The sequence below is a fragment of the Hordeum vulgare genome, chromosome 4H (assembly GCF_904849725.1).
Source record: "Hordeum vulgare subsp. vulgare chromosome 4H, MorexV3_pseudomolecules_assembly, whole genome shotgun sequence".
Lineage (NCBI taxonomy): Eukaryota > Viridiplantae > Streptophyta > Magnoliopsida > Poales > Poaceae > Hordeum > Hordeum vulgare.
Genome location: NC_058521.1, coordinates 503,823,127 through 503,841,580, shown reverse-complemented (window position 1 = coordinate 503,841,580; position 18,454 = coordinate 503,823,127). Strand labels below are relative to the sequence as shown.

Here is an 18,454-nt window from a genome sequence, read left to right as displayed (position 1 = left end):
GCCAACAATTCAATTTAACATCACAAGCATCCAGTTCTAGTTATAGAAGATCGGGATACTCTTTGACCGTGCATTACCATGGACATGGCTATTCGAATAGATATACTTCCCTGCGGGGGTGCACAAACTTGCCCAACAGGCTCGATCAACTCCGGTCGGACACACTTTTCTGGATCATGCCCGGCCTCGGCCGATCGAAATGCCGTAGTTCTACCTAGGATCAACAAAGAGGCCACACGCGGGTCTACATCCTAATCAAAAGGGGGACATGGGCCAATCTCCCTTCACAATCCTGCATGTTGCAAGGACGACCGGTGTCAATCCTGGCACATCTTTATACAAAGACGGTGCTTATGCAGGCCATCCGGGCGCATGCCACTCAACTTTGACATCTGAAAAGCTTTTGGGCAAATGTACGACGCATTGTGTCCATACTTATTCCCGCGTGGTGGTTAGTGGAAACATGCCACACGCCTTCTCAGATCCCATATCCAAACCCATTAATGTTTTGTTAACTGCGGTGACGATCAATGATCCATGATATGTGGTCTTGTTGCCGCGTCTCAAGGATGTGTGGCAAGGGTCAAGAATGCCCAGCCACGCCTCGTCATAATCGCACGGGAATCCACCCGCTCCACACATCTCATCATGTTCAAGTAGTAAAGTTAAAGTAATCATGTGTTTATAACATCAAAGGAATTTGAGGTATCACACTCGATGGATTCAAACTGATGTAACTGTCAAGGTGAATAGGGAGGAATCAGCGTCGATGGTTCACGCTTGAGGGGTTGTGCAACAGAGTCATTATAAGAAGTGGTGAAGGAGGAATCAACCTTCGTAATCCACCTCCGGTTAACTACACTACATAGTTAACATTCGGAGTACACTACAAGGCATCACCCTTGGTACTTGATAGTAGCTCTGCAGGGTTGTAAAACCAGGGGTGTGAGGTGATGTGACGTGTCATGGATTATCGATCGGTTGATCAAGTGTTCGAGTCTCCAATTCTTCAAGTTGTTGAGTCTTCCATGATGAAGCAGGGGCAACTTGGGATAAGTGAGGTCACTGGGGATCACTAATCAACCTATACTAAGCATTTAATATGCAATAGGGTACAAGAACAATTTAACAAAAACAGGCTATGCATTAAAATAGGAGCTATCTACAAGAGTAGCAAAATCTAATGCAAGCTGGAAGGAGAAATAATGGGTGTTATCGGAATGATCAAGGGGGGTGCTTGCCTTGTTGCTTTGCTTCAAAAGGTTGGTCGTTAGTGGCGTAGTCATACCGAGCAGCACCGTTTGTCTTGATGTTTACCGGAGAGAAGAGGGGGAAGGAACAATAAATAAAAGCAAGCAGATGCAACACGATGCATGACATCGCAATATGCACTTCTGGGGATGAGCTAATGCAATACTACACGTCACGGACGGAGTGGGAAAATATCTAATGATATTTCCCAGGTCAGTGGCTTCTAACGGACACATGATCCTAACGCCAAATGTACATGTTCGTCATGCTAGGCGCATGTGAGAGATGAACATACATCATATTCGGATTCTTTGTATTTTTCTGATCAACTTTCATATATAATTTATTTCCATTCGAGTTATAAATTAATTTATATGATTTTCAAAGTTTTAATGATTTTCAGAAATTACATAATTTATTTTAGTTCGAAAATAAAAGGATACCCAACAATGTGCATGTATGGCTGGCATGAGGGTCCAGCCTGCTCAGTCACGAGGTCAGCTATTGACCAGTTGACTCATCAACTCGGTGTCAACTAGGTCAACACGGACCCACGTGTCATTGATTGGGGCTAGCTGAGTGAGCAGGTTGACTGGATCAACTGGGTCTAGTGGGACCCAATAGTAAGTGAGTGTGGGTAATAAAACTATATGTTTAATTAGTTTAACTAAGTTTATTTAGTGAGTGGGTCCTACTGTCAGTGGCATTATGTTAGTCGTGAGTTAATTAACGCCTAATCTAAACGCTATCGGGGGCAGCCCCACTTTGTGAGCGCCCATTAGGGCTTTGGTTTTGGGGAGGGGGTAGTGGCTAATCCCGCGGGGTCCACATGCCGACGGCCCATGGGTCGGTTCAAACGGTCGGCGCGCATTGGTGACCAAACCGACAATGGTGATGGGCGGACTTGGCCGGAAACGTGCCACGGGCATCCGCTCGACGCACGCTTGGGCGCGTTCGAAAGCTGGCACGCAACCACATCGAGCGGTGGTTGTCGCAACCGCTAAGGTGGCTGGGAGCAGCACCGTGCTACCCCTTGAGCTTGTGTTGGTTTTTCCCTTGAAGAGGAAAGGGTGATGCAGCACAGTAGCAGTAAGTATTTCCCTCAGTTTGAGAACCAAGGTATCAATCCAGTAGGAGTATCAAAATGATGCACCAATGTACATGCGCAAAAACAAACAAACTTGCACCCAACGCTATAAAGGGTTTGTCAATCCCTTCACGATTATTTGCAAGGTGAGATCTGAAGGTGAAAAGTGCAACAAAGTAAATATGTAGATCTGAAAATAGGATGTGAAGTTGACCCGGGGGCCATAGTGTTCACTAGAGGCTTCTCTCATGATAGCAAGTATTACGGTGGGTGAACGAATTACTGTCGAGCAATTGATAGAATCGCGCAAAGTCATGATGATATCTAAGGCAATGATCATACATATAGGCATCACATCCGAGACAAGTAGACCGATACTTTCTGCATCTACTACTATTACTCCACACATCAACCACTATCCAACATGCATCTAGTGTATTGAGTTCATAACAAACAGAGTAACGCCTTAAGCAAGATGACATGATGCAGAGGGATAGATTCATGCAATAGATATAAACTCCATCTTTTTACCCTTGATGGCAACAACACGATGCATGCCTCGCTACCCCTTCTGTCACTGGGTGAGGACATCGCACGGTATGAACCCAAAACCAAGCACTTCTCCCACTGCAAGAATTATAGATCAAGTTGGCCAAACGAAACCCACAACTCGAAGAGAATTACAAGGATATGAAATCATGCATATAAGAGATCAGAGGAGACTCAAATAATATTCATAGATGGTCTGATCATAAATCCACAATTCATCGGATCTCGACAAACACACCGCAAAAGAAGGTTACATCAGATAGATCTCCATGAACATCATGGAGAACTTTGTATTGAAGATCCAAGAGAGAGAAGAAGCCATCTAGCTACTAGCTATGGACCCGAAGGTGTGTGGTGAACTACTCACGCATCATAGGAGAGGCAATGGTGTTGATGAAGAAGCCCTGCATGTCCGAATCCCCCTCCGGCAAGGCACCAGAACGGTCCCAGATGGGATCTTGCTGAGACAGAAGCTTGCGGCGGTGGGAAAGTATTTTCGTGGCTCTCTCTGGTTGTTCTCGATTTGTATGGAATTTATAGGCGAAAGAAGTAGGGCAAAGGAGCCATGTGGGGCCCACACGCCTGGTAGGCACCCCCAGGCCGTGGCTAGGGGGCTTGTGACCTCCCCGGGGGTCCTTTGCCTTGGTTCTCAAGTTCCCTGCGTATCTTCTGTTACGGAAAAAAATCATTCCACAGGTTTTATTCCGTTTGGACTCCGTTTAATATTCTTCTCTGAAAAGGGTCAAAAACATGGGGAAAACAGAAAGTGGCACCTTGCACTGAGTTAATAGGTTAGTCCCAAAAAAATATAAAATAGCATATTCATGCATACAAAACATCCAAAGTTGACAAGATAATAGCATGGAACCATAAAAAATTATAGATACGTTGGGGACGTATCACACCGACGGGGAGGCAGGGCGGAGACCCATTCGGGAGCTCATCAGAACAATGCTAGGAGCTCGCACGCGAGGCAACGAACGGCTGGGCGGCTTCCACGCGTTGCGAGGAGCACCACGGTGGTGCTCACCCAAGCCGAAGATGCACTACGACGGCGACAGCAAGCTCGACGACGGTGGCGAGCTACGTCTACTGTGACGAGCTATCTAGCGAGCCCTAGGAAGCACAGAGAGGGAGGGGAATCCGAGGTGGTGCTCACAGCATTGCAGGGGAGCTCTCGATGAAGGCGACGATGCAATGATGGGAGCGAATCAATGAGGACAGAGGCACACAGCGCCGAGGAAGAAGAGGTTGTAGACGACGTCGTTGGAGCTCCCCTGCCTCGATCCAGTGATGAGGAAGAAGAAATAGTCGCGTGCACAGCTCCTCAACACCTTGGTTCGTTGAGGAAGGGTCTGTAGCTATGTCGTTTACTCAGGGGCGGCCATGACGGCGCTCGGTCGAGGTGGGAGAGAGCAAGGGAGTGGGCGAGGGGGGAAATTGGGGGGCCTAGGGTTAGGGTTGGTGCGAGGGTCGTCGTCGACGACTTGAGGACGCCGGGGAGCCCCCCTGATGCCTTGTGGGGCTCACGTGGCTCCATTTAGCGTGATTTCAACGCCAAAAAATCCTATATATAAACCCCTCATAAATAAAGATATAACTTATGCTCCGCCACTGCAACTCTCTATATCGATGAAAAAACCCATATGGAGCCTTTCAAGTACCGTGCCGGAGAGGGGAAATCATCTCGAGTGGCCATCTTCATCATCCCGAAAGAGGCCATGACAAGGAGGGAGTAGTTTACCCTTAGGGCTAAGGGTATGTACCATTAGCTATGTGTTTGATATCTCTCTCTCTCTCTCGTGTTCTTGAGATGGCACGATCTTGATGTATCACGTTTCTTAATATAGTCGGATCATATGGTCTTCTTCCCTTGCTATCTTGATGTGATGAATTGAATATTTCTCTTGAGATCTCGTTGTGTTGGATTGAAGGGTTGTTTGAGAGAGACCATCTTCATCCTACACCTCCCATGGATTGATAAACCTTAGGTCATCCACTTAAGGGAAATTTGTTGTTGTCCTACAAAACTCTGCACTTGGAGGCCAACAACGTTTACAAGAACAAAGTTGCATAGTAGACATCAGTACCCCGTGAATCCCGGTTGTACCGGTGCTTCTAGCGGTTGTACCGCTGAAGTGTAAAAAATATAGCAACTATTGGATTTATGGCCACCTATATAAGTGAGTGGTTCTTCCACCTCCCACCACCTCTTACCTCTCTCTTTCTCCTCCATTAATGCCATACAAGCTTTCTTGCTTGATCTCTTTCTCTTTAGCGATTCAAACATGTTTATTTGCTAGGGACTGAAAGAGGAGGCCTAATCTATACTTCCACCAAAGGAAAATTGATTCCCCCATACTTTCTTGTGTGAATTTTGTTACTCTTGGGTGTTTGAGGATCCTATATGGAAGAGGTCACTTAGGAGCCATAATTCATTGTGGCGAAGCTCCGTGCTGGTGTTCGGAGCCTCTAATTAAGTTGTGAAGATTGCCAAAACCTTGTTTGTAAAGGTCCAATTGCCGCCTTCAAGGGCACCACAGGGGAATCGCGACATCTTGCGTTGTGCAAGGGCTGAGGAAAATACGATGGCCTTAGTGGCTTCTTGGGGCGCATTGTGCCTCCAAACTGCTCCAACGGAGACGTACTTCCCCTTAAAGGGAAGGAACTTCGATAACACATCCTCGTCTCCATCGACTCCACTCGTGGTTAATTGTCACCTTTACTTTGTGCAAGCTATTATTGTGTTATATCATTTGCTTGCTTACTTGTTGTTGTTGGTAGCATCATATAGGTTGTTCGTCTAGTTGCATATCTAGACAAAAAAATTATTGCTAACCCTAATTTGTTTAAAAGAGCTTAAAATTGCTAGTTGCATGTTCAACCCCTCTAGTCAACCATACCGATCATATCAGATGCTGGATTTGCAATTGGGGAACTACAACTGAAAAAACAGTTGTGAGTCAAGGTTGAACTCGCAACTCACACAAAACTATTGGACCCTCGTTTGCGAAGTGGTGGGTGGACTCGCAATTGGGAGGGAAACAAACTACAAGTATGAAAGCGCTAGTTGCGAGTCGACTATTGACTTGCAACTACGACATCTACAAATAGAAAAATCCCTACTTGTGGGGCTATGGTTGACTTTGCGGCTAAGGAAACTACAACTTCAAACTCCCATTTGCAATCAAGGGTGGACCTGCAACTGGCGCAACTACACCTACGAAAGCCCCAACTTGCAAGTTAAGGGTGGACTTGAATTTGGGGCAACCACGACTACAAGCCATAATAGAGAGGGTAGGTCTTCTCACCTCTCTCTACCGATCTACCTTGAAGAGAACACTTTTGTGAGTGTAAAACACATTTGTAGTTGAAAAAAGAAAATCACTGGGGCCAACAAGAGTGACAACAACAATGGTTGACATGTGTGCTACGATCCAGACTTCGAGGGCAGACTTACCTTAGTCGTGTTAGTCCAGGTCTACATGAATACCCACAAAAACGACCATAACCCTAGTTAACCATCACATCCCACACCAAACATTCTTGTTTAGTGGGTCAAGCACAAAATTTCAAGAGCTCCTAGGGGTACCTTCGCTGAAGGCAAGCCCAATGGCCCCACTATGCCTCACATGTTGTTTTTTTGTTCTTTTTTAGTTGTTTCTTTTGTTTTTTAGGAGCTATATATTTTAAGAACTATTGTAAAATAGGAAAAAAAATATTTTAGTTTTCTCTTCTTTATGTGTTATTTTTTCTTATGTATATAAAATATATATTTAGTATGTATTCAAAAATGTTCATCATATAATTAGGAAAGTCCGCCATATTTTAGAAAAACTCAATGTATATAACAAAAATAGTCATCGTATATCGTAGAAATTTTTCCATGTGTCAAAAGAAAAGGATTCGCCAACCTTAATAGTCACCGTGGGTGTCATAGAGATGCGGCTTTGCTGAAGGTGTCCCACCCGACGCCCCGATTTGGGCCTGCCCACAATTGACTTCATTGTTTATTTCTCTTTTATGTTTTTTATTTTCTTTTTCTTTTCCTTTTTTCCGTTTTCTGGTTACATTTTCTATTATCTTCTTTCTTTTTCTTCTCTTTTTTTCTCTTTTCATGTATTATACAAAATTTTAATGTCTATTTCAAATATTCATCGTATACTAAGAAATTTTCATAGTATATTACATAAAGGTTCATCGTATATAGGGATCGCACCTGCCGGGTTTGGATACGGGTGTAGCCATCTCATACCCTTATCCGTCATCCTAAATCTTACCCATCACTCGTACCCATACCAGTCGACGGGTACAACTTTTCTCATACCCATCATCCGGTAGGGTAAATAGGTTCCCGCGGGTAAAATTACCCAGATTTGTAACACATCATTTTAAAAACTTTTAATAATAATGTATAAACAACAACACTTCATGACAACAACACATACTCGTAACAACAACACACTCTGAACGTGGGCTAGCAGCGGGATTTATGTACATATAATATGTTTAACATGTGGATAAATATTATTTAAGGCCTATTTTTCAGATTATACACGGATACATAGATACACGGGTATGGGTTATACTAAATCATACTCGCACCCACCATATTCGATGGGTTTCAATTTTTCCCATTTATGTATTTCATGTGTATATTTTGAACCATATCCTTACCTTAATAGGGGTTTTACCCAGAGGGTACACGGGTAATGGGTATCCATTAGCATTCCTTATCGTATGTTAAGAGTTTATTCAGCAAATACTACAAATATTCATCGTGTATTTGAAATAAATTCAATGTATATCATACAAAATGTTCAATGTGTATTGGAAAAAAGTTCAATTTACATTACACAAATGCCCAATGCGTATTAAAATTTTATTTAATGTAGATTAAAAATGTTCATTGCATAGTTGAAAATTTTCTCAACATACATTAAAAAAATTGTTTAATGTGTATTCGATTTTTTTTCCATTTGTATACATTCATATGTTCAAAATGCTCGAAAATAAAAACCGAGCAAGAAAACATGGTGCTACAGTGATTCGAAATGCCGAATGGTACAGTGTCATCCCACGACAATGTTTCAACATTATGTTTTTTAATTTGAACTACAAATGGGCTGATCCAGTTGGAAGGACCCTGTGTGAAGTCAGAGCTTCTTGACGCGATGAAGGCCCTGTTTGTTTACAGAGATTAGACTAAAAAAATATCTTTTTTAGTCCCTATGTAACCAAACAGGAGGAATTTTTCCTTGATTAAAAAAAGACTCTACTCGAGAGGCTTTTTATTTAGTCCCCGTCTAGTCCGTTATAACCAAACACCCCGGAAGTATGAATTGGCCCAAAATTTCCATCTCGCCCAGAATGCACAGAAATAATTCCCGCTCGACCCTTCTTCCCGATTTCCAGTCCCCGTGCGCTTCACTCCATAAAAGGCCAGCAGCCGCGATCCGCGCCTCTATCGCTCTACCAGTAGGAACCAACCCCACCTCGATCCAACGGCAAGGCCATAGCGTTCGCCCCTCACGCGGATCGCTCCCCTATCCAACGCCTCCCGCGCCCATCTCCAACTCTACATATCCCTGCCCACTCGTCTCCTCCCAAACCATCCAATTCCAAAAATCCCCAAATCCTTCTTCTTCCCCGGGAAAAAACACGGAGCTGCGGAGATGTCTGGCCGCGGCAAGGGCGGCAAGGGGCTCGGCAAGGGCGGAGCGAAGCGCCACCGGAAGGTGCTGCGCGACAACATCCAGGGCATCACGAAGCCGGCGATCCGGCGGCTGGCGCGTCGTGGTGGCGTGAAGCGCATCTCGGGGCTCATCTACGAGGAGACCCGCGGCGTGCTCAAGATCTTCCTCGAGAACGTCATCCGCGACGCCGTCACCTACACGGAGCACGCGCGCCGCAAGACCGTCACGGCCATGGACGTCGTCTACGCCCTCAAGCGCCAGGGCCGCACCCTCTACGGCTTCGGCGGCTAGGGTTTTCCTTTCCTTCCTCGTAGAGGCTTGTTTTATCGAGCGATGCCTGGGCATCCTGGTGGTGGTAGTTTGGTGTCGGATCTGGTGTTCCTGATGTAACCGTGCTCTGTTGCAGTGAAGTGAATCCTGGTGTTTATTTCAAGAACGCCCCTTCTAATCAGAGTAATCCAGAATGCGTGCGCTTCTCTTTATGCTGTGATTTCTTCTTTGGATAATTGCCCTGCTCTGGTTCTTGCAGTGCAGTGCCATGCCAGTGTTGTTGTTCTAGAGAGAGCTGGAAATTATGCACGTTGCAGCTGGAAGTCTGAAACTGCCAAACTGGCCATGGCTCTTCAACATGCTCGCAGAAGTAAATATCGGCGGTTCCTTTTTCCCTTGTCACCCCTGCAGTTGGAATAAAACTCTGTTTGGTTGCCTGGTAACATTGCCAGCAATGTAAATTGGTACAGACTTTGTGTTCGTTGCGTTCTACTCCCTACTCCAGTGACAGAGAAAACTGTATGAGTTAGTTTTTGCTGTTTTTAAAATTGGTATAAATTGTGTTCAATTTTTTCTTGGGTATAATCTGTCTTTCCACCAGTAATGATGTAGGAGTAACTTAGAAAACACAAAGTGGACACCAAAAATCTTTCTTCAGATTTTGACAATGAAACAGATATAAACACAATGATAACTGCTACAGTCAAATTGATGCAGGTTAACTTAGCTGTACCCGAAGCCAGTTTTGGCACCAACGACATACACAAACTGCTTCACAAGAGAATGAAACACAAACAGACAGCAGCTCTCTTCTTCATGCAGGTAAGCACATGTACAGTGAGGTTTTAGTGAGGTTTCAGACAAACAGCAACCCAGAAAAAACTCTAGCAGAAGATAAAGACAGCTAACACACACACACACTCTCTCTCTCTCACACACACACAACCTGGTCATAACCGCTCGACTGCAAGGCAAGTATTACTCCAGCAACTGAACCACTGGAGGCATCACCTCAAAATAATACACAAGCAGGTTCGCCGAGTAGCCCTATAGAAACCCATGATCCGCGTTCATCCGTCATCGATCCATTCGCCGTAAAGAATCAACAAGCCAACATCACAGAATCTTGCAATCCAGCTAATGTTCACTCTTTGCCCTTGGCGAAGAACCGACTAAAGCCCCGGCTTTGTTTCTCGGGCAACTGGTTAGCAAACGAGGAAGAGGATGAGGATCGCGACCTATGCTTTGGGCGCTTGGAACTGTTCATTGAAAGGGAAGGGCTTCCGTCCACATCAGAAGGGGTCATATGGGTCTTGTATCCGTTGAGGGGAGACACATTCCCTGACTCCAGCATTTCCTGGTCTGTATCATGATGGCCAGATGGTTTCTGGGCATACTCGCCTCCTTCGGTTGTTCCTGCCGCGTCTTGCAAGAAGTCCTCCATTCGTTGCCGGGTTGGCGAGGCACCCATTGACTCTGCTGGAGGACGCATGGCTTGCAGTTGACGACCAAGAATCATCATGGTCTCCTGGCACTCTGCAAGCTTTTCTGCTGCAGCCGCTATTTCTACATCCTGCCATCGATTTAAACAAAAAAAAGTGTGCTATAAGTGTTCTGCAAGTCTTGAATTTCCAGAAAAGATCATAGCTTTTAGCATTACAAATTTACAACCAATAGTCTGAAGTAATTCTGAAATGAGGTTATAACATATTTAGCGTTTGCCGCTTGGATCTTAGTAGGATATCATTTATTGCTAACATATTTTTCATAGTTAGAATTATACATTCAGAAATAACAGTGCTTCTACACCATCAACAACAGATGAACATAAGTTAGTGGAACAGCGTCATCATGAACATGCAGAATTCACCAGTGAAACTAACATTACAGTGCAATCGTTATTGTTTTTTTGATTTTCAAAAAGGTTTTTTTTTCTCCCGATTTCTATTACCAGAAACCATCAGTATAAGTCAACATTGCCAAAAGAAGAAAAACGAACCAAAAGGAAATACAACATTCATCAGCCAACCGAACAGCAAAACTTAACACAGCAGGTCGCTCCAAAAGAGCTACTCAGGGTTATAAATGGAAATATTGTGAATCTGAGAACTCTACTACTAAAATCACACACATTCAGATGCGTGTTTGACAAACAAAAAAAAGATCTAGTACTTATTAGTACCTGTTTGGTTTTGGTATCATCAACCTCGTCCACAGGCATTGAACTCTGCTCGTTTTCATACCTTCATATCACAAAGTCAAGTGAGAAGAAAACTAAGCAGAGGCACGTATACTAACTATTCATAAATAGATTTCAGTCTTACCTTTCCATCTTCTCTTCGAGATCTTTGTATCTGGCTAAGTCATCCTGATGACTTTGTCTTTCATCACCGAGTTCAGCTGTTAAAATCTCTATTTTGGACTGCAACACTTCTATTTCCTTTTCTAATTCAACTTTCCTTGATTCAAGAATCTTGTAGGATTCAACCATACACTTCAACTGTGTCTCAGCCAAGCTGTTTGAATTCTCACTGGCAGACAACTTGGATGTAAGCTCTTCCAGGTTTTTCTCCATCTCACTAAATCTACACTTTGTATCTTCTATCGTTTCACTGCATCTCACTAATTCTGTTTCCAGATTAATCTTCTCAGATTTAAGTTGCTCGTAGTCCTCCAGTGAGCACATCTGCACTGCAGTCTTAACATCGAATCCAGCATCATTAGGCCCCACAATCTCAGGATGAGAAGATGGATGAGGAATAAGTGGGCAAGGGCCAGAAGATGAATGGGGCTGCACTTTATTTTCAAGTAGTGTCACTTTGTCAACATAATCCAAGTTATTACTGTCTGCTTCATTGGTGCTGTCTCTCAACATTGTGAACTTGATCTCACTAGTTTCTGACAAGATGTGAGATAGGGTCAAAATGATGTCATTTATGACATTTTCATTTGATAGAACTTTCTCAACTAGCGCAGAGAACTGCTGAATTTTCTCACAAAGCCCATCACAATCAGAAGACTGTCTTTGCTGCTTGGACATTTCTTGATCAAGTGACTTGACGAAGTCTTGAATCTTCAAGACTGCATTTATAACTTCTTGATCCATGGAATGCTTACTCCCAATGCTCAACCTCTTGCCTTGGTTCATTAATGATTCACTTTCAGAAACTTCAACCATCTTGCTTGCATTCATTAAATCTGCCTCTTCCTCAATATCCTTAAGAATATTTCTGATACTGTTTAGTACCTTCCCAGCATTGTTCTGTGGTGATTCAGAGTCCAGCAAGGAAGATAATCTGGACTGCAGTTTCAAGAGTGGAGATCCCTCGGACAGCTGCTGTTTACTAGATGGAGTTCCAGGCAATGGTACTGATTGCAAATCTTTAACACCATCACTCTCAGTAAGACCAGATACAGCAGCCTCAGCATCAACGACCTTTATTTTCTCAACAGTGTTGTCATGGCCATTGGCTTCAGAAGGCAAACAAGCTAGTCTCTCCATCTCTAGGAAGTCATCCATCAGTTCCAACCGATTGGAGCCATCAGTCACACTGCTCTTAGCTACTTTATCTTTCTTGATGTGTGAGAGCTCAGATACCAGAGCATTGGCCCAAGACTCAGTACAACTGCCTTCATCATCAACACCATCTTCGGACATTGAAGTCATACTAGGTGGATTGCTTCCATTTTGACTATGTGCACCATCAAAGTGGATATCCATGTTTGGGTTTGATGGACTCTTACGTTGGTTACCAGTCACCATTTGAACTTCCAAGGTGCGAAGCTTGCCTGCTATCTTAGCGTACATGGTTCTTGAAGTTTGTAGCTCACTGTTCCGTTTTGTCAATGCCTCTTTCAGCATCTTGGTTTCTTCTTCCATTGTTAACAAACGTGCAGTCAGAAACTCATTCTCCTTCTGCATGTGTTGCAGGTTATCAAAAGCATAATCAGGACCTGGAGACATAGGGGACATAGGACGATGGAAGCTATTATTCTTTGCAGGGGATCGTCGCAATCTGTTGTCTCCATAATCTCTGCCCATTCCCAGGCTCTCCACTTCCATTTTCATCTGAGCTAATGCAGCAGGGCCTGGTAACTTTTTCCGAACAAGACCACGCAATCTCTGGCATTCAGCTTCCAGCTTCGTGATTTTCTTAACATCCTCCAGGTGCTGTTTAGTTGCTACATCAGCTGAGCGCACACTCATGTTCTTTTCTTCATTGCGGATTTCAAGCTCTTTGGTGACAACATGTACTTCATACTTCAGCGAATTTATTTCCCTTTCACCTGACTGAATTGTGCTTTTCAAGACTTCAATTTCAGCTTCTGCTTGAGCCTTTTCCTCATCAATTTTCATCAACAAATCTGCCCGCTCTTGGAGTGATCTTGAGAGTGCATCATTCTCAGCACCAGCCCTTATGAGCTCATGGTCAAATTCAAGCAACTTTTCTTCCAACTCGGCCTTTATCTTCTCCCACTGTTTGGTTTTCGCAAAAACTACATCATGTAGCTTCTGCTCGCCTTCTTCCTTCACAGTTCTTACTTGCTTCATGCATTCCTTTAGAGCACCATCCAGATGGGCAGCTCTTTCCTCAGCTGCTAGCTTAGACAATGTAACAGTCTCTAGCTGAACCTTCAGCGCCGAGGCCTCTGCTTCAGCTTTCTCCCAGCCTAACATAACAAAATATACATACCACCAATAATATATTTATTATAATCATTTCATAAAAGGAGCACAGATCACTGGAGAATTTTTTTTCTTCCTACTAAAGTAGAATAACATTCACTGAAAGGTTTATGGAAAATGAGGAAGGTCTAGTAAAAGACAGGAGTTATAGAGAGTAAATGATTCTATTCAGATACAAAAAAGAGAGAATGAATATAGAGTTCTTTCACACACCTGATACAGCTTCTTCAGCAACTTTAGCATGTTGTTTCACTAGGGCATCTTTGGTAGTGATCTCAGATTGTGATGCAGACAGTTTCTCATTCAAGGTTTTCACCTTTTCATCCAAGACCTTCACTTGTTCTTCAGAATCAGTAAGATGTGCATATGTTTCTGGTGAAATCTGCACAAATTTCGGAACTTTATCCTCCTGCAAAATAGAAGTTAATTTTAGAAGGAAACAAACATTTTCATACAGGTTTGAAACACAGCCAACACAAGACACTCATGTAGGGAAAATAACTAGCTAAATTTTTTTGGCTGCAATGGCAGCAACTTGAGGCAGATCATGCACAATCACTTGGTAAGGATTTTGTTGTTGTTGGAAATGCCAGCATTTTATTGATTCTTCGCAATGTATCTAGATTATACGAACACAATAGTGTTTAAATTTAAACCACTGGTTAAATCATAAGAACATCTGTGCTACTTAAATCGTGAACTGTTAGCATTAGCTTTGTCAATCAGGAAATTTGAGGACAGACGGTACTACAGAATGACATCATTGACATTTAAACAAATCCAAATCAAAAGAGTACTGAAGTCGCAAACCTGTTCTGCTTGATTAGAGTTCTGCAAGACATCTGCATTTGAGGATTTGTCCGATGATTTCTTCTTCCACGGCCAACTACGCCGGTCCATCTCACACAATGTATCTGATCAAAGAAGGTAAATATCTGTAATCAGCGAACCTAATGCAACAAACTTGCCCATATATATATCGATTATATACAAGTGCGTTGTTAATAGTAACTGAATTTGAGTTTGTTTGTCAACAACTACGATAACAAAACGAAGGCAACGGTAGACAGACATCAAATGAAATGTATCATTTGAGAGCAGACAAATGAAAAAAAGCATCGTGGCAAGGAAAAGCTCTTCTTTCACATCCATACAAATTTCAGCATTGACAGTACTTGCAAGTACCAAATTTGCGTATAAAGTCATACAGCAAAATAGCTGTTGTTGAGCAAGTATTTGACTCTCACTCTCCACCGTTGTCACTATATGGAAGTCCTGATATGCACGGTGTTCCTTACAACTCAGGTTTCCTACAATGAGATGACAGACTGGCGCATGTATCCAAACTCCAGCAGCATAAGTTTTTGTAGTATTGCAGCTAAAGGCTAGAGCCATAGAGGATAGTGGAGTTGACGAGGAAAGCCAACAAAATACATCACAAGCCAATTCTTAAGAAGAGAACGCACAAAAAACCAACACAAAGTATCAGACAAAATATGCTTATATACGTAACGTGACCAGCAAACTAAAATTCAGTAAGCAAGTATTTGACTCCACCATTGTCACTAAGCCAATTCTTAAGAAGAGAACGCACAAAAAACCAACACAAAGTATCAGATAAAATATGCTTATATACGTTACCAGCAAACCAAATTCAGTAAGCAAGTATTTGACTCTACCATTGTCACTAAGCCAATTCTTAAGAAGAGAACGCACAAGAAACCAACACAAAGTATCAGACAAAATATGCTTATATATGTGACCAGCAAACCAAAATTCAGTAAGCAAGTATTTGACTCCACCATTGTCACTACATGGAAAACGCTACCAGTAATCTTTTTTCTGCGCGCACATAAAACCTCCATAATTCACACTGCTAGCAAGAATCCCCAATCCGCACATAAGGTCATACACATAGAGTGGGGCACCGGTGGTTGGGCAAGTACACACTTCAGTTGAGATCACAATCGGTCCACCATACATGGTATGCACAGTAATACAATCAACCAACCACTCACAACCAATCCACAGAAGAGATCAGCCCAAGGCACGCAACGACATAAACCCCACGTACCTCAAGGCTCCGGCCAGCATCACATATTCCATTCGGCAAGATCCAAAAGCCGGAGCCCGCGTCACAATTCAGACAGCTAGGGCTTTATAGGATACTAAGATAGGACCATGGCCAACAAGGAGGAGGAGGCCAGGAGGGCAAGCAAGTAGGCCAAAAGAATTTCCGATCCCGTCCAAAGCAGCAGCAGACGCGGTGCCCCCCACCCGAGCGGTCAAGTTGCAGCGGCAACAGCCGATCCGATCACCGTCACGCCAGAGCCAGGCCAGGGCATTGACGCGGGGCAAGCAAAGAGTCGTGTCATGTACTCCTACTCAACAGCCATGGCTCATCTCGTGGCTGTGCTCACCTAACTGGGGTTATAGCTTAATTAAGGCAGCAGCAGTATCTCTATGCATGGACCATGGCGCACGCACAGGCTGTAGCGCGCGGGGTTTGACGCGGACGGGCAGCCTCGGTCTCGGCAAGCGCGGCAGTTAAGGGCGGCACCAAAGACGCCCGCGGGAGTAATGGCCGCCGCATCGAATCGAATGTTTATTTAAGCCCATGCGGAGGGGGGTTGGGCCGTCGCCGGAGGGACGGGATGGCCGGACGACCTACCTCACCTCGCCGCCTCGAGGAAGAAAGTCCGCTGCGCCCAGCTTGAACGGGGAAGGTGGCCTTGGCTATAAATGGCGCGCGTGAGCCGGAGTGAAAGCCCAGAGCTACCACAAACACGATACGGGCCATTAATGGCGGTGCCCCCTCGGTTGATTGGATTGGATTGGATTCTAACCAGATGTGCCACTCGTATTAAATCCTTTCCTTGCAGGTTCTAGTTCTACACTTCTACCAGGCGCGTCCATTTTTACCGTGCCCTTTTACTAATCTTGCAGTACTAGTACGATCTCTTCCCACTAATCTTGTAGAGCAGTACTTCCGGAGTACTGCCAATGATTCAAAATACCACCGGAGGGAAGGAAAAGGAAGGAAGGAAGGAAGGAAGTCGTGGCCGTACTTCTTGTTCGACGCTGTCACGGGTAAAAATCTGTACTACCGTGTGCGGGGTGGCAATTCCGTTCATTCATTCACTGGATGGGATGGAACGGAAGTCTTGGGACGAAATCATATGGAGAAGACAAAACGCGAGCGACCGCAACACGGCGACTGGACTGATTGATTGAGCTGGCGAGAGCTATCGCCAAGCGCAGCAAACAGTTGGCGACGAACCGAGGACGCTGTGTGATTTCATCACTGGGACTGGAGGAGAGGACTACTACTAGTGGTATGGTTTCATTTCATAAGAGACAAGGAGACACGCGCCGGGAAGTCCGGGAGGCCGAGACGAGCGGCGCCAAGTAAACTGTAACGGAGAGAAAACCGGGCCAAAGCAGTGAAAATCCATCCATCCATCCATCCTTCCGGAGAGCTCGGCTTGAACCGAGGAGGAGCTTTTTTTTTTTTGAACGAACGAACGAACACTATTCGAGGGAGCTCCTGAAGAGAACCATCGCAGACGATGCAAGGCTCCGCAGGAACAACCCAGAAAAATCCACACGCCATTGCACGGCGAACGGCAAGAGCAATCGCACCATGGCGACGGCGAAAAATACAGGGAAACAGAGAGAGAGAGAGAGAGAGATGCAGTATGCAGGCATGGAGCAGAGAGGGGGAGCGGGGACTTACGGGAGGGGAGAGGGGCGGCTCAGGCAGGCCCTGCGCGGAATGCAGCGGATCCGGCGGGGTGGCGGGGGCGCCCCAATTCCGGCGGCGACTGGATCTGGCGGCGCGCCGCTCCGATCGGCGGCGAGGGGGAGTGTCGGTGGCGGTCGTCGGTCGCTTGCAGCGCACACTTGTTCCAATCAATCAGGCGGGGGCGCTTTAGCTGCTGGGCTGGATTGCGCTGGACGCCCTCCACCTCCACCTCCTTTTACCCCGGACCTCGCCGCCGCCCCCTTTTTGCTCCCCGCGCCTTTTGCCCCTCTGGAATCGCACCTCCTCCTCCTCCTCCTCCCCCAGGCAGCACGAGGCGACCTCGCCAGTCGCTGCTGCTCCTAGCTCGTAGCTGCTGCCGCCGCCTCGGCGTGCTCGGTGCTCCTGGTTCGGTAATGCAGCTCTGCTCGCGGCCCGCTCCTGGCTAGCTAGCAATGGAGCGTCGAGGCTGTGTGGGGGAGGGGAGGGGAGGGGAGGGGAGAGGAGACGGGGTGGGGAATGGAGGTGCGGGTGCTTTTTGTTATGGGGTGCCGCTGCTGCCGGTAGGTGGGCTAAAAAGCGGGGGCGACGGCAGGGGAGGGGGAGGAGGAGAGGGAGGAAAGTGGCGAGTGGGGAAAAGCGGGGAGAGTGATGTGCTGCGCTGTGCTGTGAGAGGGAGAGTCCAGGGGAGTGATGGCAGCAGAGAATTACACGTCAACTACTAATATCCTGCAATAAGGAAAAAGAAATCGTACGTCATGATCAGACTTGCTGCACTGCCTTTTTTTCCTCATCAAGCTCTGTCTATTTTGTTTGATGAAAAAAAATCGTTCTGTATGTCATGAGAAAAATCACGGTGGTCGCAAAAAAGGGGAAAGAAGAGGAAATAACACTATGAGAGAAAATTGTGGCAAAGCGCTTGACGCGGAGGGGCGAATATATGACGTCAAAACGTATTTTCTCGACTAACTTAAAGGCATGACCTATATCATTTTAGATATATAAGAAAATGTAGGTATTTGCATTATTTGTATTGACATCACATACATTTATGTCGTCGAATTGCTCGTTTCGACCACGATCATTTATTGGATATATACCTCTTCATGCAACCTTTTTATCCAGACCCTAAAAGCATCTTTAACAATCCGTATGTTCAATCGTTGGTATAA

General features: G+C 45.0%; 2 protein-coding genes across 3 annotated transcripts; one reads left to right on the top strand and one right to left on the bottom strand.

The window, feature by feature from the left end:
* The first annotated feature begins 8,399 nt into the window (after positions 1 to 8,399).
* Positions 8,400 to 9,016, top strand: LOC123449163 (histone H4). Its single transcript, XM_045126268.1, has one exon. It carries the CDS (start codon positions 8,563 to 8,565, stop codon positions 8,872 to 8,874), a length of 312 nt encoding a protein of 103 aa, XP_044982203.1. The 5' UTR covers positions 8,400 to 8,562; the 3' UTR covers positions 8,875 to 9,016.
* Positions 9,017 to 9,637: 621 nt separating this feature from the next.
* Positions 9,638 to 17,666, bottom strand: LOC123449161 (filament-like plant protein 4). 2 transcript variants are annotated; one of them, XM_045126267.1, is made up of 7 exons: positions 17,277 to 17,378; positions 14,791 to 14,868; positions 14,351 to 14,456; positions 13,754 to 13,949; positions 11,178 to 13,524; positions 11,036 to 11,096; positions 9,638 to 10,426 (listed from the first exon to the last, which is right to left on the bottom strand). In XM_045126267.1, exons 3-7 carry the CDS (start codon positions 14,438 to 14,440, stop codon positions 9,998 to 10,000), a joined length of 3,123 nt encoding a protein of 1,040 aa, XP_044982202.1. In that variant the 5' UTR covers positions 14,441 to 14,456; positions 14,791 to 14,868; positions 17,277 to 17,378; the 3' UTR covers positions 9,638 to 9,997. The 2 variants fall into 2 exon arrangements, with proteins under 2 accessions (XP_044982202.1, XP_044982201.1); XM_045126266.1 differs by lacking the exon at positions 14,791 to 14,868 and having other exon boundaries at positions 14,351 to 14,454; positions 17,277 to 17,666.
* Between the last annotated feature and the right edge of the window lie 788 nt (positions 17,667 to 18,454).